Consider the following 27,532-nt stretch of genomic DNA (forward strand, 5'->3'; position numbering starts at 1 on the left):
AAATAAATAAAAAGATATGCGAAGAAAAATACAAAAAGATAAAACATATATATACACGGGACAAGAAGGACAAAGGACGTCTGACTGCTACGCCATCTTGGAACCAATTGCCTCTGTCACACCCTGACCTTAGAGATCCTTATTATTCTCTATGTTTGGTTAGGTCAGGGTGTGACTCGGGTGGGAAAATCTATGTTTTCTATTTCTTTGTGTTTTTGGCTGAGTATGGTTCCCAATCAGAGGCAGCTGTCTATCGTTGTCTCTGATTGGGGATCATATATAGGTTGTCATTTTCCTTTTGGGTTTTGTTGGATCTTGTTTTCTGTATAGTTTATTTTGCCTTACAGAACGGTGCACTTTCTTTTCTTTTCATTGTTCTTTTGTTTTTGATGTCATCTATAAAAAGAACGATGTATGCCTACCACGCTGCACCTTGATCCGGTCATTCCACAAACGAGAGCGGTAACAGCGTCAGGACTGTGTAGTTTACTAGTTTACTCTTTACCATATGGACTCATCAAGACTAATGGCGAAGAGACTCTAGATGGATGTCTTTGGCTTTCATTGCATTCTGCGTTTGAATGAGTCTATGTTTGGAGTGTATGCAAGGGATGTAAGCCTACCTTTCCATCATTCATATTGCCATGTTATAAACAGTGCCTACATGTATATAAATGGAGCTATTGCATCAGGTGCACTACAATGAGATATAGCATCTGGTATACTTGTGCTTACATACTGTCTCCACCAGGGGTGTATTTATGTCCTTGCTGTTGACGGGGACTACTGATGGTGAGGGACAGGAGACATTCACTCAGCATTTATGTCAGATTATCATAACGTTCAGAAACTTGTTATGACATGGAATATAATGTACAGTAGTACCCTTGCATTTGCGAGAAATGTGTTCCTCAATTGGGTAACATCATCGAATCACCATTTTTATTATAATTATTTTTATTATCATCATCATCATCATCGTCATACTTCTGTAAGGAACCGTTTCTATATCTACTTTATCCAGTGTTGCCACTGTTAATAATGACAATCAAGTAAGCTCACATCAAGAGCTTTTACTTGTATTGTTGCATTACATAGGCCAAGTCATCATTGCGGAGAGCTACCAGGAATAACTTATGTACAGTAATTACATCGTAGTAAGAATATAAGTGCAGACAGTTACACAGTAAGGATTACATCAGATAATCCATTGGTAGTTACTCTGTTATAAAGGCCTGTGTATTGTCAGTGGTGTAAAGTACTTAACTCTTTAAAGTACTACTTAAGTCGTTTTTTGGGGTATGTGTACTTCACTTTACTACATTCCTAAAGAAAATAATGTACTTTTTACTCCAAACATTTTCCCTGACACCCAAAAGTACTCATTACATTTTGAATGCTTAGCAGGACAGGAACATGGTCCAATTCAAGTACTTGGCAAGACAACATGCCTGGTCATCCCTACTGACACTATCTGGCGGACTCACTAAACACAAACGCATCGTTTGTAAATTATGTTTGAGTGTTGAAGTGTGCCCCTGGCTATCGGTGAATTCAAAAATTAAGAAAATGGTGCGGCCTGGTTTGCTTAATATAAGGACATCAGAAATTATGGATACTTTTATTTTTACTATAGACACCCTAAGTATATTTTTGCAGTGACATTTACTTTTTATACTTAAGTATATTTAAAACCAATTACTTTTATACTTTTACTCAAGTAGTATTTTACTGGGTGACTTTCACTTTTACTTGAGTAATTTTCTATTAAGGTATCTTCACGTTTACTCAAGTATGACAATTGGGTACTTTTTTCACCACTGTGTATTTTAGGTCCGAGCAACACTTCTTTATCTGTTAAATAAATAATTAGATAAATTCATAGCTTCTACCCAAAATATAACAAGCTGATGAGAGAGATTAGGCAAAGGAAAATGAAGGGACCGAATAGTCAAGGGCAGTGACGTCACTTATATTTAAAAACAATGTTCTCATAACCGCTCAAGATGATGAAAACGCTTGTGGTTAGGGTAGTTACAGCGTGAGATTACATACTTATTCTGATAGCAACATGATTGTGCGCTGCAGCTTCTGTGGTTGCGTGTCTCTGTCTTTCAGAGCTGCAGAAACTGGAATGAGCCAAGAGGGAGCGGAGCGGAGTAGGCGACACTCAAACCCAGATCTGGAATGTAGGCATGTATTTAAGATGGAGCTGCTCATCTTTGGAAGACACAAGCCTCTCTGAGAGGTATCTTACTAAGTTCCAGCATAATGGAATAAAATGAAATGTAGTCTATTAAGTAGGCTATTCCTCTATTCAATAGGACTGTTTCATCCGGATACCATGCTACCATTCAATATTGTTTCTATATTAAATTATACAGTGACTTTCCTTCACTGGATAACATTGGAGAATCCAGTCCGCGTTTTCCATGTGAGGCGCGTTGGAGCCTGGTGGTGGATAATAGCTGGTGGAGCTTGCTCTCTCTCTCTCATGCCATGCTGGGCCAGAAGGGCTCCGGGAGACAAGCATTTACCCATATCCGGGTTGGAGGAAAGGAAAAAAGTTTCATTTAAACCCTGACGACAAACTTCAGCATGAAGCCTCACTGACGGCGCCAAAGCCGCGGCTGTCAGCAACGCATTTCACCGCCGATTTTTACAAGCATTACAGCGCTATAACATAGCTTCGTTTTTCCATTTAATATTTTTTTCCTGCTTGTGTTTTTCCTCTGTCTGTATTTTTTTGTGTGATAGTGTTCTGTGCGTCGGTCCGTGTCCCTGTCTAAAATGTTCAAGTGACAATGGCTGCGCAAGTGGCATCAGCACCGACATTAACTAATAATAAGAATAATACATTGTCTGGCAATTTGGGTCAAGAGATACATTCGGGGAAATCAGGAGGAGGAAATATATCGAGATCTGGAGAAATGCTTGGAGCTGTTGATGGGACTAACACAATGAATAATGTTGATCACCACCACCGAAATGAGCTCAACATGGTCAATTCAACTTATTCTCCGAATAACAATTCGGACACACCGGAGAAGGATAGTGGAAATAACGTCACTTCGTCAGATTCGACGACCTCTCCGGGGGGGATGGAAACCGGGTTGATAGAGAACCATAAACTGAAAAATGTTGGGAGCGGAGATCCCCCTCAGCACCTCACACCGCCGCAACAGCAGTCACAATTTAACCCGTTTCCTCAGCATCAGCAGCGCCAGATACAAAGTAACAACAACAACAACAGCCAAGCCACAAGGGGAGAGAGTGAGAATCACCATCACGGAGGGAAGGAGGGTGTTTCGGGTAGCCAGTCAGAGCAGCAGATGCTAAATAAAGGTGATGGGGATCATACCTGTAAACCAGGGGAGCGGATGGGTGCTAGGTATGAACATTCCAACTTGGGACCAACGACCAACAACATCATCAGCCAGCCCCAGAGCGCGGGAGGAAACAGCGAGTTTAATAACTACTATGGCACTTCCAGAGTAGGGCCCTGCTATGATCAACATGGCGGACAACAACAAAGCACAGGGATGGGGATGATGCACTCTTCGGGACCCAACAACATGGACCCAGTGCACAACTCCCAAGAAGGGTACCACAACAGCCACTACAACCACTATTCTGGCTACCGGCAGGGCTACTGTGGCGCGGGCTATGGCATGATGGCCCCGTCCAGACAGGGCAGTAACATGCTGATTGGCCCTGGCAGCAACACTCCAGCTGGCCATGTCAAGGCTGCTATGGGAGCTGCTGCCTGCGGTTCTGGTGGAAGTGTTGGGGGCTTTCAGAGATTCCCAGGACAGAGTCAGCATCCTACCGGGGCCACCCCGACACTAAACCAATTACTGACATCTCCAAGTCCAATGATGCGAGGTTATGGAAGTGGCTATCAAGACTATAACAATCCCTCTGCACAACAACAAGATGGCATCGGCCTGGGCAAAGACATGACTTCTCAGTATGGCTCCACAACCCATGGCTGGCCAGGGCAACAGAGAAATCACCCGTCCATGAGTCCTGGAAACGGAGGGCCAGGTATCAGCAGACCACAGGTAAATACTAGTTTTACAAACTCAGCTGTAGTCTGAGTCACACCTGTCATGATTGTAGAATTGTTGAAATGTGTTATTACACAGAAACGAATAATCCCTCTTGACTTCACATAAATATGATGTTTGTCGGTGAATAATGCACTTCTAAATATTAATCTAGCTGTAAAGTAATTGGAGAAGATAATACTGGCTGGTTTCAGATCTGCTCAAGGTGACTCTTGCGAGAAAAACAATAGCCTGTCAATCACGTATTTGTGCGATACAGGCAATATTTCATAACAGAGATTTTACACAATTAATATAGGCTATTAGTCGTAAATAGGCTTGGGAACTCAATATAATTTTGCGCGTAAAGGCGCGTTAAACAGAATACAATTATAATTATTAATATCTATTTGGTTAAAATCGTTGCAATGCATTTACCTTGACTGTGTGTTGATTATTTCCAACACATCTTTTAATTGAAGAGCTTTATTTGTGTAAGATATTACGCATTTACATTATTTAATTAAAAACAATTATTTATGTTGGAGATTCGCCCTCTTGCGGACGTGGTTGCAGATACCTAGAAAAACGTTATTTGGAGGGACGCGCTGTATAGGGTCTCGACGAATTAAAACGTTACCCATTGATTAATATTGTTTTTAATTACAAATACGGCCAAATTACATATTCAAAATGTATATATATTAATTAGCAATCGATGTTTGCGCATATAGTATAGTCGCTATGACTGTCGAAGGCGAGGCGTGTCTGTGCATCACGCTGTCCGCCTGGGTTATTTATTGGAAAGTAAGTAGGCTTTCTCTCCATTGCAAGGTTTGGAATTTAAATTGTGGAAGTGAAGTGGATGTAAAACTCCCCAGACGACTTACTCTGAGTTGACATCAAATCTGCCATCTGATTGGCTCTCCGTCTCCCCACAAGGGTGCTGAGCGCTTCTCATGTAAAAAGTGCTGAACCCTCTGTTCAGGCGCTTGACCCGGAGCATGGTGGGGGACGGGGACGGACTATTCATAACGTTGCCTATAGAACGCCATCTTCGAGGCTATAGAATAATGAAGAGTTGTATATATACATTATGCCTTTTGGTTGTGTTATCATGAATGGATACATTTTTATTGTCAAGGATGAACTCTGCTGAAAATGACCCAGATATTTGACCCCAGGGCAAAGTGGAGGTGTGGCCTAGGTGTGGTCTTTCACTCTCTTCCAAACAAAACACAAGGCTACTTTTCTGTAGTTCCCAGGAAGACCTGTGTGCATGGGGATTTTGAGGACATTTTTTTATTGTAGTGGGCCTAGTAATTCCATAGTAATAATAGCCCATATTTTATAGCTTAGACATGTCATTCAACAGATCATAAATTATTTGTCTGAAGTAGTTTTAGTACAGTCATAATTTAGGACGTTTGGAAGGCCCCCTTTGTAATATTAATTAAATGCTTTTCATGCCACAAATAGTTATTATATTATATACTGTATTTTGGATGCACAACAACCACAGTGCTAAGCATCTACAATATGTCATACACATCTATATCATTGTCATGCTTTTAGTCTTACATAACTGTACAGGAAAATAATTCAAAGTAATTTTTAAAATATTATGCCAGGTTTTAGAATAGCAATATTTATGTCAGGTTAGCATTTTTCATCATGAATCTTGTTCTGGGGGCAGTTCTGCAGAGAAGTCACTAGCCAGCACAGCCACAAAGTCAAGCAATATGATTTTTAACCAACCCTAAACCCTAACCTTAACCACACTAATAACCCTAATGCCTAAACATAAGCTCATTTTTGTTTTCATGAATTTTTACAATATAGACATTTTTTTCCTTGCAGCTGGCCTATCTAAGGGGAAATCTCTCAGTTCTGCCTCCAGGTCAACACTCGTGACATTATACGGCAACCTGCATATTTATGACAATTTTCCGTGCCATCTAAACATTATGAACAGCGGTGGTTATAATCATAGTTAGTCATTGGAGGGTAATGATTGTATGTGATGCATACCATAGCCGAGCAGGGCAGCCATTATGTTAATAAGCCTCTCCTTCAGCCTCAGAGAATAATAGCTTCCAAATTGTAATTGGTAAATAAATTGTATCAATCATATTTGGCCCTAATATTTAAAGACATCAGTGGGCTAAAGATGCACATTATAAGCATACATTTACAAGCAGAATAAATCTCTAGAGGATATCAACTAAATTCATCTCTTATTATTAAAATAATGTACAATATGTTTTGCACAGGTTGCATGCAGTTGAACTTGGTATTTACTTTTCATTTATTTATTTTCATACAACAATGTATTTTATTTTGAACCCGGAGTAGAGATTGTGTTTTAGTTGTTTCATATGAACAGAAATCCTGTATACATGTGGATAAACAGGTTTTTAATCGACTGTGAGAGGTTCCTCAGTCAGTGCACCAACAGGGGTTGTGTGTCAGGACCTAATGTGGTCTAATGTGGATCCTCCGTTTGAGCCATGATCTGGCTTTAAGCACCTCAAAGTCTCTCTCTCTCTGTGTGTGTGTTTGATTAAACATGCTTCAATCACCTGTCGGCAGAATCTCCCTCTTTCAAGTTAATTTCCTCCCCACTGCCCCTCTACAGGAGCAAGCACTGTGAAAACACTTTCCTCATTTAAAACAGACTGGGAGGTGAAGACACACACACACACACACACACACACACACACACACACGCACACACGGTAGAACTACAGGAAGGAGACCCCTAGTTGAAGCTGGTCTGTCTGCTTTTGCACACTGTTCCTTAGTTTCTCATCAAATAGGTCAAATCATAACAAATCAAATCAAATTTGATTGGTCATGTACACATAGTTAGCTGATGTTAATGCGAGTGTAGCGAAATGCTTGTGCTTCTAGTTCCGACAGTACAGTAATATCTAACAAGTCATCTAACAATCCCACAACAACTACCTAATACACCCAAACCTAAAGGGATGGAGTAAGAATGAATACAAATGCATATACATGGATAAGCGATGACCGAGCGGAATAGGCAAGATGGAATAGATGGTATTAAATACAGTATATACATATGAGATGAGATATGTAAGATACAGTATGTAAACATTAAAGTGGCATTATTAAAGTGACGAGTGATCCATTTATTAAAGTGGCCAATGATTTCAAGTCTGTATGTAGGCAGCAGCCTCTGTGCTAGTGATGGTTGTTTAACAGTCTGATGGCCCTGAGATAGAAGCTGTTTTTCAGTCTCTCGGTCCCAGTTTTGATGCACCTGTACTGACCTCGCCTTCTGGATGGTAGCGGGGTGAACAGGCAGTGGCTCAGGTGGTTGATGTGCTTGATGATCTTTTTGGCCTTCCAATTCTGCCAGTAAAGAAACACACAAAAATTTTAGTTTTTTGGAAAATGAAACTGTTGTTCTAATTTTGGTATTGACTGATTTGACAAAGTGCTTATTATATTCTCTCAATCTAGTTATTTCTTTCAGTCTTTAAAACATGTGTTCACTTATTTACAGTATAAGGGTAATACACTGCAGTGTGTATGTATATGTGTGTGTGTATGTATATGTGTGTGTGTGCGCGATTGCATGTCCTTGTATATCTGGCTTTATGTTCATATTCTTGCTTGACTGTCTGGGTTTGTATGCACATTATTTAATATTTCAGTGTGTGTGTGTGTGTGTGTGTGTGTGTGTGACAGCGCAGTGTAGAGCAGACAGAAGTAGCCTCGTCAGCACTAGTTCTCCAGCCTCAGCTCCTTCCCTTGCTCGTCCACGCTTTCTTCATGTTGCTTTGTTTTCATCTCAGGCTCTCCTAGCCTAGCGCTGATTAGGAACAACACAGTGAAATGTTCATTTGCTCTGTTGTTCCCGATAAGGGTCTGACAGACGGCCAGGGTTTTCATCTTGCTGGATGAAACACAATGCTCATGAGCGTAATTGGCAACTAGATTATCCTGGGACTGCCCATGATTTTCTTAAAATGCCAATTAATTCAGATTTGCCATAAAGAAATTGACCAGAAGGAGCGTTGACTGTACGTATAATTAGCTCGCTAATAAAATAATTGTAACTTTTTGTTCTGGCCTGTGATGCATTGTTTTTGTTTGGATTTTGGCTATTTGGAGTTTAGGATGCTAGTTTATTCCCAATCCCAAACTGCATGGTAATGCTGCACTACATGATTGAGGTAGTTCAAACCCATAGCCTCTTTGTGTCCTAATGGATTTGTTATTTTGACGTGAACATTTCTACATGACTGATGTACATAACAGACGTCTGGATGACATTGATAGACAGGACCAGCTCTATGGACATAATAGACGTCTGGATGACATTGATAGACAGGACCAGCTCTATATAGAGAACATGGTGAGATTCTGCTACCTAACCCTTCTCTCTGAGCATGGCCTTTATCAGTGGTAGCCAGTACACACTCTCAGGCTGTGTAGAGAACGAGAGTACATCACTAGGGCTGAGCTTCCTGCCATCCAGGACCACTACTCCAGGCGGGGTCAGAGGAAGGCCCTAATGATTGTCAAACACTCCATCCACCCAAGTCATGGACTGTTCTCTTTGCTACCGCATGGCAAGTGGGACCGATGCACCAAGTCTGGAACCAACAGGACCCTGAACAGCTTCTACCCCAAGCCATAAGAATGCTAAATAGTTAGTTAAATAGTTAACCAAATCGCTACCAGACCATCTGCATTGACCTTTTTTGCACGAACTCTTTTGACTCATAAAATCAAAATCAAATCTTATTAGTCACATGCGCCGAAAACCTTACGGTGAAATGCTTACTTACGAGCCCCTAACCAACAATGCAGTTTCAAATAAATACAGATAAGAATAAGAGATAGAAGTAAAACGTAATTAAAGATCAGCAGAAAAATAACAATAGCGAGACTATATACAGGGGGGTACCGATACAGAGTCAATGTGCAGGGGCACTGGTTAGTTGAGGTAGTATGTACATGTAGGTAGAGTTATTAAAGTGACTTTGCATAGATGACAACAGAGAGTAGCAGTGGTGTAAAGAGGGGGTGAGGGCACTGCAAATAGTCTGGGTAGCTATTTGACTAGATGTTCAGGAGTCTTATGGCTTGTGGGTAGAAGCTGTTTAGAAGCCTCTTGGACCTGGACTTGGCGCTCTTGTACCGCTTGCCGTGAGGTAGCAGAGATAACAGTCTATGACTAGGGTGGCTCCCTCTGACACAGCCTGGTATAGAGGTCCTGGATGGCAGGAAGCTTGGCCCCAGTGATGTACTGTGCCGTTTGCACTACCCTCTGTAGTGCCTTGCGGTCGGTGACCAAGGAGTTGCTATACCAGGCAGTGATGCAACCAGTCATGATGCTCTCGATGGTGCAGCTGTAGAACCTTTTTAGGATCTGAGAACCCAAGCCAAATCTTTTCATTCTCCTGAGGGGGAATAGGTTTTGTCGTGCCCTCTTAACGACTGTCATGGTGGACCATGTTAGTTTGTTGGTGATGTGGATGCCAACAAACTTGAAGCTCTCAACCTGCTCCACTGCAGCCCTGTCAATGAGAATGGGGGCATGCTCAGTCCTCTTTTTCCTGTAGTCCACAATCATCTCCTTTGTCTTGGTCACGTTGAGAGAGAGGTTGGTGTCCTGGCACCACACGGCCAGGTCTCTGTCCTCCTCCCTATAGGCTGTCTCATCGTTGTCGGTGATCAGGCCTACCACTGTTGTGTCATCTGCAAATTTAATGATGGTGTTGGAGTCGTGCCTGGCCGTGCAGTCATGAGTGAACAGGGAGTACAGTAGGGGACTGAGCACGCACCCCTGAGGTGCCCCTGTGTTGAGGATCAGTGTGGCGGATATGTTGTTACCTACCCTTTCTACCTGGGGGCGGCCCGTCAGAAAGTCCAGGATCCAGTTGCAGAGGGAGGTATTTAGTCCCAAGGTCCTTAGCTTATTGATGAGCTTTGAGGGCACTATGGAGTTGAACGCTGAAATGTAGTCAATAAATAACACTCTCACATAGGTGTTCCTTTTGTCCAGGTGGGAAAGAGCAGTGTGGAGGGCAATAGAGATTGCATCATCTGTGGATCTGTTGGGGCGGTATGCAAATTGGAGTAGGTCTAGGGTTTCTGGGATGATGATGTTGATGTGAGCCTTGACCAGCCTTTCAAAGCACTTCATGACTACAGACGTGAGTGCTACGGGTCGGAAGTCATTTAGGCAGGTTACCTTAGTGTTCTTAGGCACAGGGACTATGGTGGTCTGCTTAAAACATGTTGGTATTACAGACTCAGATAGGGAGAGGTTGAAAATGTCAGTGAAGACACTTGCAAGTTGGTCAGCGCATGCTCGCTGTACACGTCCTGTTAATCTGTCTGGCCCTGCAGCCTTGTGTATGTTGACCTGTTTAAAGGTCTTACTCACATCGGCTGTGGAGAGCGTGATCACATAGTCTTCCGGAACAGCTGGTGCTCTCATGCATGTTTCAGTGTTATTGGCCTCGAAGCAAGCATAGAAGTAGTTTAGCTCATCTGGTAGGCTTGTGTCACTGGGCTAGGTGGTCCAGAGTTATTTTCCCTCTGGTTGCACATTTAACATGCTGATAGAAATTTGGTAAAACTGATTTAAGTTTCCCTGCATTAAAGTCCCCATCTACTAGGAGCGTCGCCTCTGGGTGAGCGTTTCCTTGTTTGCTTATGGCAGTATATAGCTCATTCAATGCTGTCTTAGTGCCAGTCTCTGACTGTGGTGGTATGTAATCAGCTACAAAGAATACAGATTAAAACTCTCTCAGTGGGTAGTGTGGTTGTCAGCGATTGGGTGCAGCGATGTAGCGGAGTCAGGCGCAGGTTTTGAGCAACACAACTGAGTTAACTCAAAAAGTCAAGCAAAATTCCAAATAGGAACATACATACACTACACTAGCACAATCAACAACCACTAAAGACACCAACAATCACGAACAGAACAGAAATGTATGCCAGAGGGTTAAATAAGGAACATGATATGGGAATTGAAACCAGGTGTGTGTAATACAGACAAAACAAAACGAAAATGAAACATGGATCGGTGGTGACTAGAAAGCCGGTGACGTCGACCGCCTAACACCACCCGAACAAGGAGAAGGGCCGACTTCGGTGGAAGTCGTGACAGTGGTCTACAGCTCATCAGCTTATCATGCGCTGCTGCTACTGTTTACTATCTGTCACTTTACCCCTACCTATATGTACACATCTACCTCAATTACCTCGTACCCCTGCACGTTGGAATTCATTATGTATTTATACCTTGTATGATTTTTCTATTATTTTAATTTTAAATGTGGTTCCTGGGCTGGATCCGAAGCCTGCCATCACTGACTCGTCTGTCTGTCTGTCTGTCTATTTGTCTGTCTGAGGCACCAGGGAAGCTCCGTTCAGAGCACCCAGCCTAGCTTCTCTCTCTCTGGTTATTTCTCTCAGCAGGGGTGTGAAGATGGCCACGCAGAGTGTCTTTTCTGGGAAGAGAGAGAGTGAGGCAATCTGAGAAATATGGAAACATTGCAGCGGGCGGCAGCAGTATTTGAACTCAGTCACACAAGGCTACTGAGTCATGGGGTTGACTTCCGAGAAGGAGAGAGGGAGAAAGAGAGGGGAAATATTCAAGTATTTAGAGCCCTCCATCTGAAACTTGCCCCAGCCTCTCCAAGAAGGTAAATGAAAGGGATGGAAACACAGTATGTGTTTAGGAGCAGAGTGGTTGGTCAGATGATTTCTGCCTGCCCGTGGTTTTCCCTCCCTCTCTGGTACCCTGGAGCTATAGTATTCCCCTCAAACAGTGGTGTGCCGTTCGTGTGGGGCAGGCAGGCTGGCGGAGCGGGAGGGCTGGACAGGGAGCCATGCTGGAGGGGAGGGCTGGGCAGGGAGCCAGGCTGGAGGGGAGGGCTGGGCAGGGAGCCAGGCTGGAGGGGAGGGCTGGGCAGGGAGCCAGGCTGGAGGGGAGGGCTGGGCAGGGAGCCATGCTGGAGGGGAGGGCTGGGCAGGGAGCCAGGCTGGAGGGGAGGGCTGGGCAGGGAGCCAGGCTGGCAGGCAGCCCTTTGGTGGCCTCTTTCACCTCCCACAATCCCTCTGACCTTCACACATGCAAATTAGCCACGTGCAGACAGTGAATGGGAGGATAGCTTACCCCCCTTCTCTTAGAGATCTTAGGGATCTCTCTTTCTCAATTCAATTTCATTTTCAATTTAACGGGCTTTATTGTCATGGGAAACATATGTCTACATTGCCAAAGCAAGTGAAGTAGATAATAAACAAAAGAGAAATAAACAATAAAAAATGTACAGTAAACACTACACTCACATAGTTCCTAAAGAATAAAGACATTTCAAATGTCATATTATGTCTATATAAAGTGTTGTAATGATATGCAAATAGTTAATGTACAAAAGGGAAAATAAATAAACAGAAATATAGGTTGTATTTACAATGGTGTTTGTTCTTGACTGGTTGCCCTTTTCTTGTGGCAACAGGTCACAAACCTTGCTGCTGTGATGGCACACTGTGGTATTTCACCCAGTAGATATGGGAGTTTAACAAAATTTGGTTTGTTTTCAAATTCTTTGTAGACCTGTGTAATCAGAGGGAAATATGTGTCTCTAATATGGTCATACATTTGGCAGGAGGTTAGGAAGTGCAGCTCAGTTCCCACCTTATTTTGTGGGCAGTGTGCACAGAGTATGTACATAGTCCTTAATTTTGGTTCAGTCACAGTGATCAGGAATTCAGAACTCTCTGTTTAGGGCCAAATAGCAAATAGCAAATAGCATTCTCTCTTTCTACCCATCTGCCCCTCTCTCTTCCCACTCTCTCACTTCCTCTTCCCTTCTCTCTCTCTTCCTCTTCCCTCTCTCTCTCTTCCTCTCCCCCCCTCTTCCTCTTCTTCTTCCTCTGCATCAGTATGGGAGGGGGTTCTAAAAGAGGAGAACAGTGAGAAGTGTTGGTATGCTACAGATCCTATCCAATATTTATACACAGATGATATCTATATCATTCTGACATCATCCACTTCCCCTTTGCCCACTTAGAGAATGCTAGATGATAGGCTGGCACTGACTTAATGTGTGCGTGCCTGCGTGTGTATGCATGCGTGTGTGTATGTGTGTGTGTGTGTGTGTGTGTGTGTGTGTGTGTGTGTGTGCGTGTGCGTGTACAGGTGCCAATGATGGGCAGAATTCTCTGCCTGACTGCTGTTGACTCTGCTGAACAGTTAGCGGCTGATCCAGTTTCTTCATGTGTCTCATTGAGACATGCCAGTATGGCAGTTTGTTAACATGAGGCTAGATGTGCTTGATGAACAATATGCAGCTGTTTCTCTATTGTTTTAATACATTTGAATTAACACTGATTTTCTTTCTGAAAAAATTATAAACAGGTTAGTAATGTTGTTTCTCTCACTTTAAAACTTTATCGACAACACAGTGATATAAATTCATAAATCTAGACACTTCACATTCTCTTTTATCTCTCACCAACTCTCTCTCTCTCTCTCTCTCTCTCTCTCTCTCTCTCTCTTTCTCTCTCTCTCTCTCTCTCCTCTCTCTCTCTCTCTCTCTCTCTCTCTCTCTCTCTCTCTCTCTCTCTCTCCCTCTCTCTCTCTCTCTCTCTCTCTCTCTCTCTCTCTCTCTCTCTCTCTCTCTCTCTCTCTCTCTCTCCTGTAGTTACTAGCAGCAGTAGGGGAAGATCAAGCAGACATACTCTACACTCTGGTTGATTCACCCCAGCCCAACCATCTGATTACAATAGACAGAATGACAACCGTTGATCTGGCAAATTGACCGTGTGAGTAGGTGTGATGATGGTAGAGATGATTTAGAGCCTCTGGTCAGATGTGGGACTGTGGTGACCACCTCTGTCTGAACAGGCTGTCATTTACACCAATTAAAGCAATTAGAGCAATTATGTCATCTCGATCCCCACCACACCCCAGGCCACAAAAACACTGGCTGATTGGACAAAATATGGATATTGTGTCTGTGTAAGCGTACTTGCAAACAAACTCAATAAGCCAGTTCAAGTATTTCTGTGCTGAAATAATTTGGGAAGGTTGGTTTGGAAATACACTATATATACAAAAGTATGTGGAAACCCCTTCAAATGAATGGATTCGGCCTGTTGCTGACAGGTGTATAAAACCAAGCACACCGCTGTGCAATCTCCATAGACAAACATTGACAGGAGAATGGTCTTACTGAAGAATTCAGTGACTTTCAACTTGGCACCGTCATAGGATGCCACCTTTCCAACAAGTCAGTTCGTCATCTTTCTGCCCTGTTAGAGTTGCACCGGTCAACTGTAAGAGCTGTTATTGTGAAGTGGAAACGTCTAGGAGCAACGACGGCTCAGATCGGGACCACCGAGTGCTGAAGCACATAGCGCGTAAAAATGAAAGCCAGCATGTGGCTGGGAAATTGGTTTTCCAGCCGCACACAAGCTTAAGATGTGTAATGCCAAGCGTCGGGTGGAGTGGTATAAAGCTCGCTGCCATTGGACTCTGGAGCAGTGGAAACACGTTCTCTGAAGTGATGAATCACACTTCACCATCTGGCAGTCCGACGGACGAATCGCGGTTTGGAGGATGCCAGGAGAACGCTAACCTGCCCGAATGCATAGTGCCAGCTGTAAAGTTTGGTGGAGGATGAATAATGTTCTGGGGCTGTTTTCATGGTTCAGGCCCCTTAGTTCCAGTGAAGGGAAATCTTAATGCTACAGCATACAAATCAAATCTTATTTGTCACATGCACCGAATACAACAGGTATTAACTTGAAACGCTTACTTACAAGCCCTTAACCAACAATGCAGTTCTAAAAAAATTGAGTTAATAAGTTACAATGACATTCTAGACAATTCTGTGCTTCCAACTTTGTGGCAACAGTTTGGGAAAAGCCCTTTCCTGGCACAAAGCGAGGTCCATACAGAAATGGTTTGTTGAGATCGGTGTGGAATAACTTCACTGGCCTGCACAGAGCCCTGACCAAAACCCCTTTGGAATGATTTGGAATGCCAACTGCAGGCCTAATCACCCAACATCAATGTCCGACCTCACTAAATGCTTTTGTGGTTCAAATCAAATCAAATGTATTTATATAGCCCTTCGTACATCAGCTGATATCTCAAAGTGCTGTACAGATTGAATGGAATCATGTCCCTGCAGCAATGTTCCAACATCTAGTGGAAAGCCAGAAGAGTGGAGGCAGTTATAGCAGCAAAGGGGGGACCAACTCCATTTTAATGCCCATGATTTTGGAATGAGACAAGCATCAATATATTCATTTACAAACCAGTTTGTACCTACACTAGTTACACTTCAAGTATATTGTTTGAGCAGTAGCATATAAAACTAATTTAAAATAGAACGCAAAATGAGAGTTTGTTATTGGTTTGGCATCTTTTCACTAAAAGCTACTAGTGCTGTGAGCAGGAGACAGAGGCTTGCTGTCACACTACCTCCCTACCAATACCATGTTGTGTCTTCTTGATGAACATCCATTGGTATTGTTGGACAAACATGTAAAGGTTACTATAATGTCAGCTGTATGTCAGAAGGGATGCTGTTTGCCCTGTTGTAGATCACATTAGCATAATCCATAGTTTGGCTAACAAAGTGTTCCTTTGCCCAGTGTGAAGGCTGAGACATGAGACATGCTCTGGGTTAGAATGGATCTGGGTGGTGGGTGTGATGAGGACACCCAGAGATATTTATCAGCCAAATGTACAGTATATTACACTGTATATAGAGTTTATGCCTTACAATGTCTCTGTGTGTGTGTATTTGTTTGTGTGCTGGAAACCACAGACATGCTGAGTACTGTCTGGAACATTCAGTGACATTGACAGAATTGCAGACGTAGCTTTAGTGGTTTCTAAAATGTTATCTCTCTCTCTCTCTCTCTCTCTCTCTCTCTCTCTCTCTCTCCCTCCCCCCAGCTCTCTCTCTGTCTCTCTCTGTCTCTCTCTGTCTCCCTCTGTCTCTCTCTCTCTCTCTCTCTCTCTCTGTCTCTCTCTGTCTCTCTCTGTCTCTCCCTGTCTCCCTCTGTCTCTCTCTGTCTCTCTCTCTCTCTCTCTCTCTCTCTCTCTCTCTCTCTCTCTCTCTCCCTCCCCACAGCTCTCTCTCTGTCTCTCTCTGTCTCCCTCTGTCTCTCTCTGTCTCCCTCTGTCTCTCTCTCTCTCTCTCTCTTTATCTCTCTCTGTCTCTCTCTCTCTCTCTCTCTCTCTCTCTCTCTCTCTCTCTCTGTCTCTCTCTCTCTCTCTCTCTCTCTCTCTCTCTCTCTCTCTCTCTCTGTCTCTCCCTGTCTCCCTCTGTCTCTCTCTGTCTCCCTCTGAATCCCTCTGTCTGTCTCCATCTCTCTCTCTCTCTCTCTCTCTCTCTCTCTCTCTCTCTCTCTCTCTCTCTCTCTCTCTCTCTCTCTCTCTCTCTCTCTCGCCCTCCCTCTCTCCCCTCCTCTCTCTCTCTCTCTCTCTCTCTCCCTCTCCCTCTCTCTCTCTCTCTCTCTCTCTCTCTCTCTCTCTCTCTCTCTCGCCCTCCCTCTCTCCCCTCCTCTCTCTCTCTCCCTCTCTCCCCCACCCTCTCTCTCTCTCCCCCCTCTCCCTCTCTCTCGCCCTCCCTCTCTCTCCTCCTCTCTCTCCCCCCTCTCCCCCCCCCTCTCCCTCTCTCTCCCCCCTCTCCCTCTCTCTCGCCCTCCCTCTCTCCCCTCCTCTCTCTCCCCCTCTCCCCCCCTCTCTCTCTCTCTCCCCCCTCTCCCTCTCTCTCGCCCTCCCTCTCTCCCTTCCTCTCTCTCCCCCATCTCCCCCCCTCTCTCTCCCCCCTCTCTCTCTCCCCCCTCTCCCTCTCTCTCGCCCTCCCTCTCTTTTCTCATCTCTCTCCCCCCTCTCCCTCTCTCTCTCTCTCTCTCTCTGTCATTATCACACACTGCCGTTCTAGTTCTCTCTCCTCTCTCTTTTCTTTCTCTGCCCACCTCACTCTTATTCCTCTACTATCTCTCTTTATTGCTCTGTGTCTCTCTCTTTCCCAAAGTGTTTTCAACTCTCCTCTCCCTCCTCCTCCCCAGTCAGCCAGTCCTTAGTGTTGACCTTCAGTGCTGTAGTTAGGTAGTTAGTGGATGACTGTGGTGCTGCCTGCCTGCTGCACTCATTAAGCATTAAAGATGAATAGTTCCATTATAGGAGAGGAGGAAAAAAGACAATCAGTCCAATTAGAGATAATTAAGCGCTTGGAGGGCGAGAGGAGCTGAAGGACGAGGAGACCTGGGCTCTGTAAGTCCTCCTCAGCCCCAGCAGGTGTGTGTGTTTGGGGGGGTTACTGAGGCTTGGGGGTCAGTGGAAACACCTCTTGTTGACCTGTGACCCCTAACCCTGTGTCACTCCCCCTGTCAGCCCCGTGGCATGATGGGAGCTTGTTAAAGAGAGGATGTTTGAAATGCCAAGCCAATACCATCACCTTAACGAACATGCGCACACTTTCATTCTTTCCTTCATGGATTTTATGCTGATGCACTTTCAATATTTATTATGCTGGGATGAAGGAGAAATCCAGGGTCAGAGTCTGAAATCGACTCCCTCTCTGTTTTCCCTATCAGGGCCCTGTTTATTTGTACATTGTTAGTTTGTTATCACTTGGGTCTACTGTGAGATGTACAGTATTTACCTAATTTCTCCCTTCATGTTTTCATCATTATGTGGTGAAATTGAAACAGCTGCACTCCTCTCGGTGTTGAACATGTAGGCCAATAAAAATCATCTGCCACTTGGAGAAATGAGAGAGAAATGAGGACGAGCCTCCTCCAATGGGATCACTGCTGCTGTCCTAATGGGATACTCAGGTGGGTCAATATTACATTGTTCAGACACTGAGGAGCAGGAATCTGAGGGAGCTTTATATCACCTGACAGATACATTAGATTGAGCAGAAGTATTTCACAGATTAAAGAAGGGGATTATACATATGTCGTTATGGGTTTGTATTGTGGAATCCTGTGAATGTGTGTTTCAGAGGTAAATAGTGTGTGACAGACGGCCTATTCTCCTTGTGTTAGGGCCCCTGCCTTCTGCCTTGTGTGTGTTTGTGTAGTTGGGCGTGCAGCTAGCTCTGGTTTCTGCTTGTCAGGCGCCTCTGTTCCCTCTATTCCCTGCTCAGGCCAGTCACTATGGGCCCTGTGCGCATCAGAAACCATTATATCTAATGGCTTTTCCACGTATCATTCTCCCTGTGTTTTGACACTTATTTTATGACTGCTAACATATCAAATATTTAAATGAACAGAATAGGGGCTGGCCGATGCTGGAGGGAGAGACATGCATTTCCGTGCACACAGGCTGCAGGCACACAGCGAGAAAGAAGAGAAAGAAGAGAGGGGGAAGAGAGGAGAGGAAGGGAAGGGAGGAAGATTTGTCAGACGTAGGGAAGAGAAATGTTTAGCTTGCCTCCAATCAAAGTGGCGGAGGATGTTTTTTTCACATTTGCCTCGCAGTAGCTGGTGGCGGGCACCGGCAGACGGTACATCCGTCAGCGTTTCTCCTGGGCCGGGGCCGACGGCGGGGCCCCAGTGGCTTGTAAAAGCAGACCAGCGTAGTGTACCAATATCAATCGCGTGCCAAGAAGAGCGAGCTGGAGAGAAAGTTGACATAAAAACAGAACATAACACAACGATGTTTATGTTAGAAAAGGAAGGACAGAGGGAGGGAGCGGTAGAAGACTGATGTATCTATCTGTTTCCTATAGAGAGAGAGAGAGAGATAGAGAGAGAGAGAGAGAGAGAGAGAGAGAGAGAGAGAGAGAGAGAGAGAGAGAGAGAGAGAGAGAGAGAAAGCAACGTGCAAAAGCAACAGGGTCTTGTGGCTGAGCCGAACCGAGCATCTTGCGTCTGGCTGCGTTAGTCGGAGGCCCATTACGTTCAGGCTAATCTTAAAATAATTAATTGTAAGTCAGTGCTTTTAAAGAGTATTGTAATTGAATCCTAAATTAGGCCTGGGAAAGAGGACACGTCCGGCTTTACTGTGAGACTGCTCCCTTTCCATCCCTCCCTCCTCCTCCTCCTCCTCCTCCTCCACCACCTCTTCCTCCCCCACCTCCCTCCTCCCTCCATCCTTCACACTCTCCCTCCTTCATGCGGAGGAGAGAGAATGCGAGGCAGGAAATGCTAATGAAATGCATATTTGGGGAAAAATGGCCATCTATAACCTATCTGTGTTCTTTGAATTTAAATGATGTGTGTGTGAGTGGTGTGATGTATTGTGCTTGTAGAAGGGGCATTCCGTCAGGCTTTTATTCCTGTAAACAAATGTGAGATAAAGAAGAAAAGTGGATTAATACAGTAAACAGAATGGAATGAATAAATGTAGCTTTTGTTGTGAATAATTTGTGAGGGATGGAAGAGAAAGCTATGTTTCCTCAGAGAAGATTGACATTTTGGTTTTATATTGTTACTGCTGACTGAATTGAAAGATATTGGATATTGGCAACGGCAGGGTTTGTGCATTGCTGTTGCCTTTGTTTTGCTATTGTTTTGCTCTCCATGGTCGTAGCCTAGGAATGGAGTCCTGCTCGGAGAGAACCTGTAAAAGCAGCTCAATGTGCTTCCACTTACCCATGCTGCCTCCCAGATGCTTGGCCTGCCTGCACCACGACCCCTCCCTGGCTCGCTGGGTCAAAGCTCTGGGACGGGGCTGCCCTCCATAAAACATCTGCCTCTATGTGACTTGACGAGAGGCCACGGAAGAAAGGTGGTGTTGGCTTTGAGGTCAGATAGAGGGTTTGATCTCCATGGGGAAACATGGGAACCCTTATGGTGAGACCTGAACCAATTGTGTTGGATGTGTAGTTTACTGCTGGGTCTGTATTGGGCGTACTGGGACTATTAGAATAAATAGTGTAGGACGGACTCTTCTTCCTCTTATTATGTTTCTATCTATGGATCAAACAACACATTCCTTCCACAGTAGAAGTATTGCCAAGTGTCTGTCCACTGTCCAAGACTTCACAAACAGCTTGTTCTCCCAGCATCTGGCTCCAGATGTAATGATGAAGCCAAGTACACATGGTGAAATTAAGCAGACTGGGCAGTTCAATTGAAGGGATTGCTATGGCCTCTCTCTGTGTTTTAATATGTCTGTGCTTTAAATACACAGCAATAAAAACCTGTTATGGTTGTAGTCTATTAAAAATAAGAGAAATGAAGGTGGGTATTTTTATGAACCAATTGCTTGTCCAGACCAGGGCGCATCTTGACAGTATTGGTGTTGATAAATAAAGCCTTAGTTCACTGTTCCATAGCCTTAGTCTTTAGTGATGCTTCTTCAGGCTGAGAGGCCTTGAAGTGTTTCCCCTGAGATTGTTTTTGCAGCAGTGGCAGAATTAGCAGGAGGGGGGTCTTCCTGGGGCATACATCAATACTGTGCGCCACTGCTAAATGCATTTAGGGGAAACACTGCATTGGGGTGTGGCTGGAGCCTGGGTGTGTGGCTGGAGCCTGGACAGGCATTAGGCTTTAGGCTTGCTCTCATTGATCACTCAGCACCACCACACCATGTTCTCATCCAGTTTGCTGATTGATTCAGAGGTCTTAAGAGATTGGAAGCGACCTGGGCTCAGCGCTCTCCCCTGGATTGGCCTGGAGAGGCCATGGGGGTCAAAGCCAGCCCATTTCCAGACAACTCCCGGGTCAACCAGCCCATTCAGCAAGAGGCACAGGGAATTAAGAGTAACATCAACACCCTGATGCTCTTGTCTTGTGCCGCTTGGAAGGGGTGTAGGGTGGGGGAGGGGGGACCTGGCTTTATCCCAGACAACCCCCCAAAAGACACGCATGCACACCCTCTCCATCCAGCCTCAGTTCTCTGAATGTAACTGCTGCAGTGTGATGTATTCACCAGCCTGCTGTTGTCTCATCCATACAATGTCCTGACAATGATAAATCAACAGCAGCCAGTGCATCATGTAGAAAATGTTTTTCTAATTAACTTAGTAAATTTCCCCCTGCGCTATCAGACAGTCGCCGTTCCTCGTACGGAGTCCGATAATGAAATCAATTTGGTTCAAATTGTTTCAGGTGACTTTTAATGAGTATCTTATAACTGCCGGAGGATAGAAGGTCAGGATATCTGTTTGTTGTTTTATAAGTGATGGATCGCTCCACGGAAAACATGGATATCCAGGGAGGACTAGGCTGGGGTCCAAAGCACAATGACATTGTGTCATTCACTCCCTGTAGTGTAGTGGTGATTCACTAAGACTGCACTATGGGTTTGAATGCTGTACTTGAGGAGGGATAGAAGGTAGCGCATCCAATGGATTGATAAAGACCTAAGGGTTGAGTCATTGCCATGATAATTTGGGAGCGTTCGTTATACTGTAACAGTGCAGTCTTCCATTTTCATAATGCACGACTCGAGGCTATACTCCTCTTGCTCCATGGTTAGGGGAGCAGCTGAATAGCCTGTTTATTATTAGAGCAGCTAGAAGCAGAGAGGCTGATGAAAGAGAGAAGGAGAGAGTGTACTTCTGCCCAGAGGAACCTTTAACTTCATTTGTGTATCTATTGCTCCTCTTAATATTCAATTCTGTATTTTTCCTCTTCTCTGAACACATTACCGGCGAATAGCCATTGCTAATTCATAAACACACTTGATAATTCTGCCTCATTTATAGTTATTGGAGCCAATAACTATTACTTCTCTACCAGACCATTCTATTAGCCTAAGGGGTGATTCCCCTGAATCGCTAAAGTGTAGATTTAATATCAGTGTTTATGGAGGCTCTGGTCTCTAAAGAGAGAAAAAACACAGCACATTTCCTCAATAAACGAATAGCCTCTTCTCTCTCCCTGGGGCGATGGATTTATTGTGCTGTTTTTTTCCTCTTTCATATGGTTGCGGAACGCGCCCGGCGCCCCCAAGCGTCTCGTCTCCCCAGCAGCCTGCCTTTCTGCCTGGCTCTCTGCCTGGCCTGCCAGGCTCTCTGTCTCTGTCTGTCTCTGACTGGGAGGGAGCACATTCCTCTCGTGCCACGACTGCCCTCCCTCACATGAAGTAACTGTGTAGCGGCTGAGGCTCTGTCCCAGGGTTCCTGCTGGCAGGAAGTGAAGCGTCTAGCACTCCAACCGAGCGCAGGCCAGGCCAGCTCCTCAGAGAGGCTGTGAGAGACAGACTCTTCTTTCTTTCTCCTCCACGTCAATATCAGCTCTATCTCCTCGTTCAGACAGCAGCCAGCCAGCAGAGATAGGTCTGATCATCTAGTGTCTCTGATGATTTAATGGTAGAATGAATGGGTGCATCTGGCAGTGGCACGGACATGGCAGGCCTGGTATAACACTGACAATCCATTACTGTTGATAGACTGCCTGGTGAGAGATACAGGATACTGGCATGGATGTGGTGTGGTAAGAGCTGGGTTGGTGTGTTCCATGTTGTTTGTGTCCCTGCTGCTGTGAATGTGTCTCTGTCTGTTAAGTGCTGTATTTGTTTTCATTCTGTGCTGGTGTGTTTGTGTCAAGTCGTCTCGTCGTCACAAGTCTCATTTTTACATTGAGTTTTTTTCCCAGGAGGATAAGAGTTCCTGCCATCCTCATCCTCAAACCCAATCTCTTCTCAGACAGATGAGTGCCCCTCCCTCCCTCTCTCATCCTCTCCCCCTCTCCCTCCCTCTGTTCCCTGCTCTAACGACGGCTGCGTGCTCGACGTGAGGAACCAAAAGCTCTGCCACTTTACTTTAGCGCAGGGGGATGTGTTTTCAGACACACGGGATGTGTTGTAAATATTGGTGTCAAACACGGAGGGCACTATTACCAACCAGCACCTCAGCATCCTAACACCAGGGAGAGCAATTACCAGCATGATCTCAACACAATAGTATGATGCTACTGCTGCCTGCCTGCATGACAACAACGGACTCTTATCTGCCTCCTCTCTCTCTCTCTCTCTCTCTCTCTCTCTCTCTCTCTCTCTCTCTCTCTCTCTCTCTCTCTCTCTCTCTCTCTCTCTCTCTCTCTCTCTCTCTCTCTCTCTCTCTCTCTCTCTCACACACACATCTATATGACTCCTCTGTTTCTCTACTCTCTGTCAATCTCCCTCCCTCCCTGTAATAATTGAATGCATCTCATTCCTAGCCGGCCTTCATGCCTAGCTGCCTGTGCCACCCAGGACTGAGCCCGTTGGACTGAGGAAAGACAATTTGCTCCACCATGACTCCCCAGGGACCATTCACACGCTCACTGCTGACATTTGCTAAGATACATTTTGCAACATGGCGAGGATTGATATGTTAAGCAGATTGAGATTTTTGTCTCTATAAAGATTCACTGATGCACTTTGAAATCAGTCCTGGGAAAGCACACTTTGATCACAAAGTCAATGTTGTTGATTGTTACATGGAGCCCCTCTGTAACATTAGTTTAAATAATGCTTGACACAAGACCTTTCACTTTAGTAGTTCAGTCTCAGTGACTGTGTAAAACAACCTCTCCCTCAACGTGGTTAAGACAAAGGAGATGATTGTGGACTACAGGAAAAGGAGGACCGAGCACGTCCCCATTCTCATCGACAGGACTGCAGTGGAGCAGGTTGAGAGCTTCAAGTTCCTTGGTGTCCACATCACCAACAAACTAGAATGGTCGAAGCACACCAAGACAGTCGTGAAGAGGGCACAACAAAACCTATTCCCTCTCAGGAGAATGAAAATATTTGTCATGGCTCCTCAGATCCTAAAAAGGTTCTACAGCTGCACCATCGAGAGCATGGTGCAGGCATCACTGCCTGGTATGGCAACTGCTCTGCCTCTGACCGCAAGGCACTGCAGTGGGTTGTGCGTACGGCACAGTACATCACTGGGGCCAAGCTACCTGCCATCCAGGACCTCTATACCAGGCGGTGTCAGAGGAAGGTCCTAAAAATTGTCAAAGACTCCAGCCACCCTAGTCATAGACTGTTCTCTCTGTTACGAGCGCCAAGTCTATGTCCAAGAGACTTCTAAACAGCTTCTTCCCACAAGCTATAAGACTCCTGAACAACTAATCAAATGGCTACCCAGACTATTTGCATTGCCAACCCCAATCTTTTACGCTGCTGCTGCTCTCTGTTTGTTATCTATGCATAGTCACTTTAATAACTCTACCTACATGTACATTTTACCTCAATTACCTTGACAAACCGGTACCCCCGCACATTGACTCTATACTGGTACCCCCTGTATATAGCCTCCACATTGACTCTATACTGGTACCCCCTGTATATAGCCTCCACATTGACTCTATACTGGTACCCCCTGTATATAGCCTCCACATTGACTCTATACTGGTACCCCCTGTATATAGCCTCCACATTGACTCTATACTGGTACCCCCTGTATATAGCCTCCACATTGACTCTATACTGGTACCCCCTGTATATAGCCTCCACATTGACTCTGTACCAGTACCCCCTGTATATAGCCTCCACATTGACTCTATACCGGTACCCCCTGTATATAGCCTCCACATTGACTCTGTACCAGTACCCCCTGTATGTAGCCTCCACATTGACTCTATACCGGTACCCCCTGTATATAGCCTCCACATTGACTCTGTACCGGTACCCCCTGTATATAGCCTCCACATTGACTCTGTACCGGTACCCCCTGTATATAGCCTCCACATTGACTCTGTACCGGTACCCCCTGTATATAGCCTCCACATTGACTCTGTACCGGTACCCCCTGTATATAGCCCCGCTATTGCTATTTTACTGCTGCTCTTTAATGACTTGTTACTGTAATTTCTTAATTTTTTTGTGTATTTTTCTTAACTGCAATGTTGGTTAAGGGCTTGTAAGTAAGCATTCACTGTAAGGTCTACTACACCTGTTGTATCCCAGCGCATGTGACAAATAACATTTGATTTGATAAAAGACTGGATAAGAGTATTCACTTGTGATTTGTTTTCAAGGAATGCACATATTTACCATTTGCCATCAGATGATGTATTTTGCTGTCATCGTGGCTGGGCAGTTAAGAGTTAACGTGCCTGCTCCTCTCCTCTTGATGACATCAGTATTGTCTTTGCATCCATGAAATTAAATGTCTAATCTTAGTCAGCAGGAGTGGGGAATTCACACACATTAATATGGAGCTCGATCTCCTCTCCCCTCCTCTGCAGTCTCTCCCTCCCTGTTCTCTTCGGTATGAAACGGTCTATGTTTGGAGCTAATGCAGGGCTTTGTACTGCAAGCACAGCCGTAGTGTTACATTTATAGTACCTCTTGTCCTAGCACAAGAGTGTTGGACATGGAATAATGATAAGACAGCTAGCAGTTAGCTGGGGAATGATATGATGGTCATTGTATTTAATAAATGACCTTGTCCATGGTGTCCAGAATCACTATGTTGTGAGGCTTGGGACTGGACCACAGCACCCGACTACAGCTAGCTAAAAGGGCTTTTCTCTGGGTGGGCTCAAACCTCTCTCCTCTTCCTCTGACCATCCATCCAGCTCAGCCATGGACCAAACCCAGGTCAGAGGAGACAGGTCAGAGGAGACAGGTCAGAGGAGACAGGTCAGAGGAGACAGGAGAGAGGAGACAGGAGAGAGAAGACAGGAGAGAGGAGACAGGTCAGAGGAGACAGGAGAGAGGAGACAGGAGAGAGAAGACAGGAGAGAGGAGACAGGTCAGAGGAGACAGGAAAGAGGAGAGAGGAGACAGGTCAGAGGAGACAGGTCAGAGGAGACAGGAGAGAGGAGACAGGAGAGAGAAGACAGGAGAGAGAAGACAGGAGAGAGGAGACAGGTCAGAGGAGAGAGGAGACAGGTCAGAGGAGACAGGTCAGAGGAGACAGGAGAGAGGAGAGAGGAGACAGGTCAGAGGAGACAGGTCAGAGGGGAGAGGAGAGAGGAGAAAGGTCAGAGGAGACATGAGAGAGGAGACAGGTCAGAGGAGACAGGTCAGAGGAGAGAAGAGAGAGGAGACAGGTCAGAGGATGACAGGTCAGAGGAGAGAAGAGTGAGGAGACAGGTCAGAGGAGACAGGTCAGAGGAGACAGGTCAGAGGAGAGAAGAGAGAGGAGACAGGTCAGAGGAGAGAGGAGACAGGTCAGAGGAGACAGGTCAGAGGAGAGAAGAGAGAGGAGACAGGTCAGAGGAGAGAAGAGAGAGGAGACAGGTCTGAGGAGACAGGTCAGAGGAGAGAGGAGACAGGTCAGAGGAGAGAGGAGACAGGTACAGATGAGACAGGTCAGAGGAGACAGGTCAGAGGAGACAGGTCAGAGGAGAGAGGTCACAGGAGACAGGAGAGAGGAGACAGGATAAACATGTTAGCAGGTGGGGCTGGTGTGAAGCTAGAGCTGGACACAGACAGTAAATGACTGTAATGACAGTATGTTGGAGGAAGGTGGTGATTTGGTCATCTGTGTGGAGGACAGGACAGTGATGACCACAGTGACTGGCCACAATTCCTGGCCTGGCTGTAGGGCTGGAGCCGTGTGTGTGTGTTTGTGAGCTTGGCAGGGCTATCACTGCTTTCAGCAGCTCCAAGACTAGCAGTTTATGATGCATATGAACACATGCAGGCAATCACATTTTCACTGCAACATGTAGACCAATAGGAGGCCACCAGTTCAATTTATGTCCCCACATTCAAAATGGAATTACATTAATAACAATTAAGTAATATTGTTTTTATGTCTATGTGATTTTGATGGGTAAAGTCTGTTGTTTCCTAATCCACATTTCACTATGTTTTGTGGGGATTATTTTGTTTTTGCTGATTAACAACTTTGCACATTAAAGTGAAAGACTGTAACCATTTTGAAGTCAGAAAATCAGAGTCAATAGAACTCTGAAAAGCAATTTAAGCAGTTTCACCCGGTTGTCATTTTTCTAGTGTTCCTTTCTTAATAGCTTTTGTTTTGCAATAAGTTCACGAGAGTTGGAAACTGCAGTTCAATAAGCTCACGAGAGTTGGAAACTGCAGTTCAATAAGTTCACGAGAGTTGGAAACTGCAGTTCAATAAGCTCACGAGAGTTGGAAACTGCAGTTCAATAAGCTCACGAGAGTTGGAAACTGCAGTTCAATAGGCTCACGAGAGTTGGAAACTGCAGTTCAAGAAGCTCACGAGAGTTGGAAACTGCAGTTCAATAAGCTCACGAGAGTTGTAAACTGCAGTTCAATAAGCTCACGAGAGTTGTAAACTGCAGTTCAATAAGCTCACGAGAGTTGGAAACTGCAGTTCAATAAGCTCACGAGAGTTGGAAACTGCAGTTCAATAAGCTCACGAGAGTTGGAAACTGCAGTTCAATAAGCTCACGAGAGTTGGAAACTGCAGTTCAATAAGCTCACGAGAGTTTAAAACTGCAGTTCAAGAAGCTCACGAGAGTTGGAAACTGCAGTTCAATAAGCTCACGAGAGTTGGAAACTGCAGTTCAATAAGCTCACGAGAGTTGGAAACTGCAGTTCAATAAGCTCACGAGAGTTGGAAACTGCA

At 45.0% G+C, this 27,532-nt stretch overlaps 1 protein-coding gene across 1 annotated transcript in view; it reads left to right on the forward strand.

Annotated features, from left to right (window-relative positions):
- The first annotated feature begins 2,524 nt into the window (after positions 1-2,524).
- The window catches only part of LOC139375321 (AT-rich interactive domain-containing protein 1B-like), a 311,071-nt gene continuing 286,063 nt past the window's right edge, over positions 2,525-27,532 (forward strand). The window contains exon 1 of the mRNA XM_071116990.1: positions 2,525-4,064. Coding sequence (XP_070973091.1) covers positions 2,805-4,064 — 1,260 coding nt within the window. The 5' untranslated portion in view covers positions 2,525-2,804. The remainder of the gene's footprint in view (positions 4,065-27,532) is intronic.

This window comes from Oncorhynchus clarkii, chromosome 19 (assembly GCF_045791955.1).
Source record: "Oncorhynchus clarkii lewisi isolate Uvic-CL-2024 chromosome 19, UVic_Ocla_1.0, whole genome shotgun sequence".
Classification (NCBI taxonomy): Eukaryota; Metazoa; Chordata; class Actinopteri; order Salmoniformes; family Salmonidae; genus Oncorhynchus; species Oncorhynchus clarkii.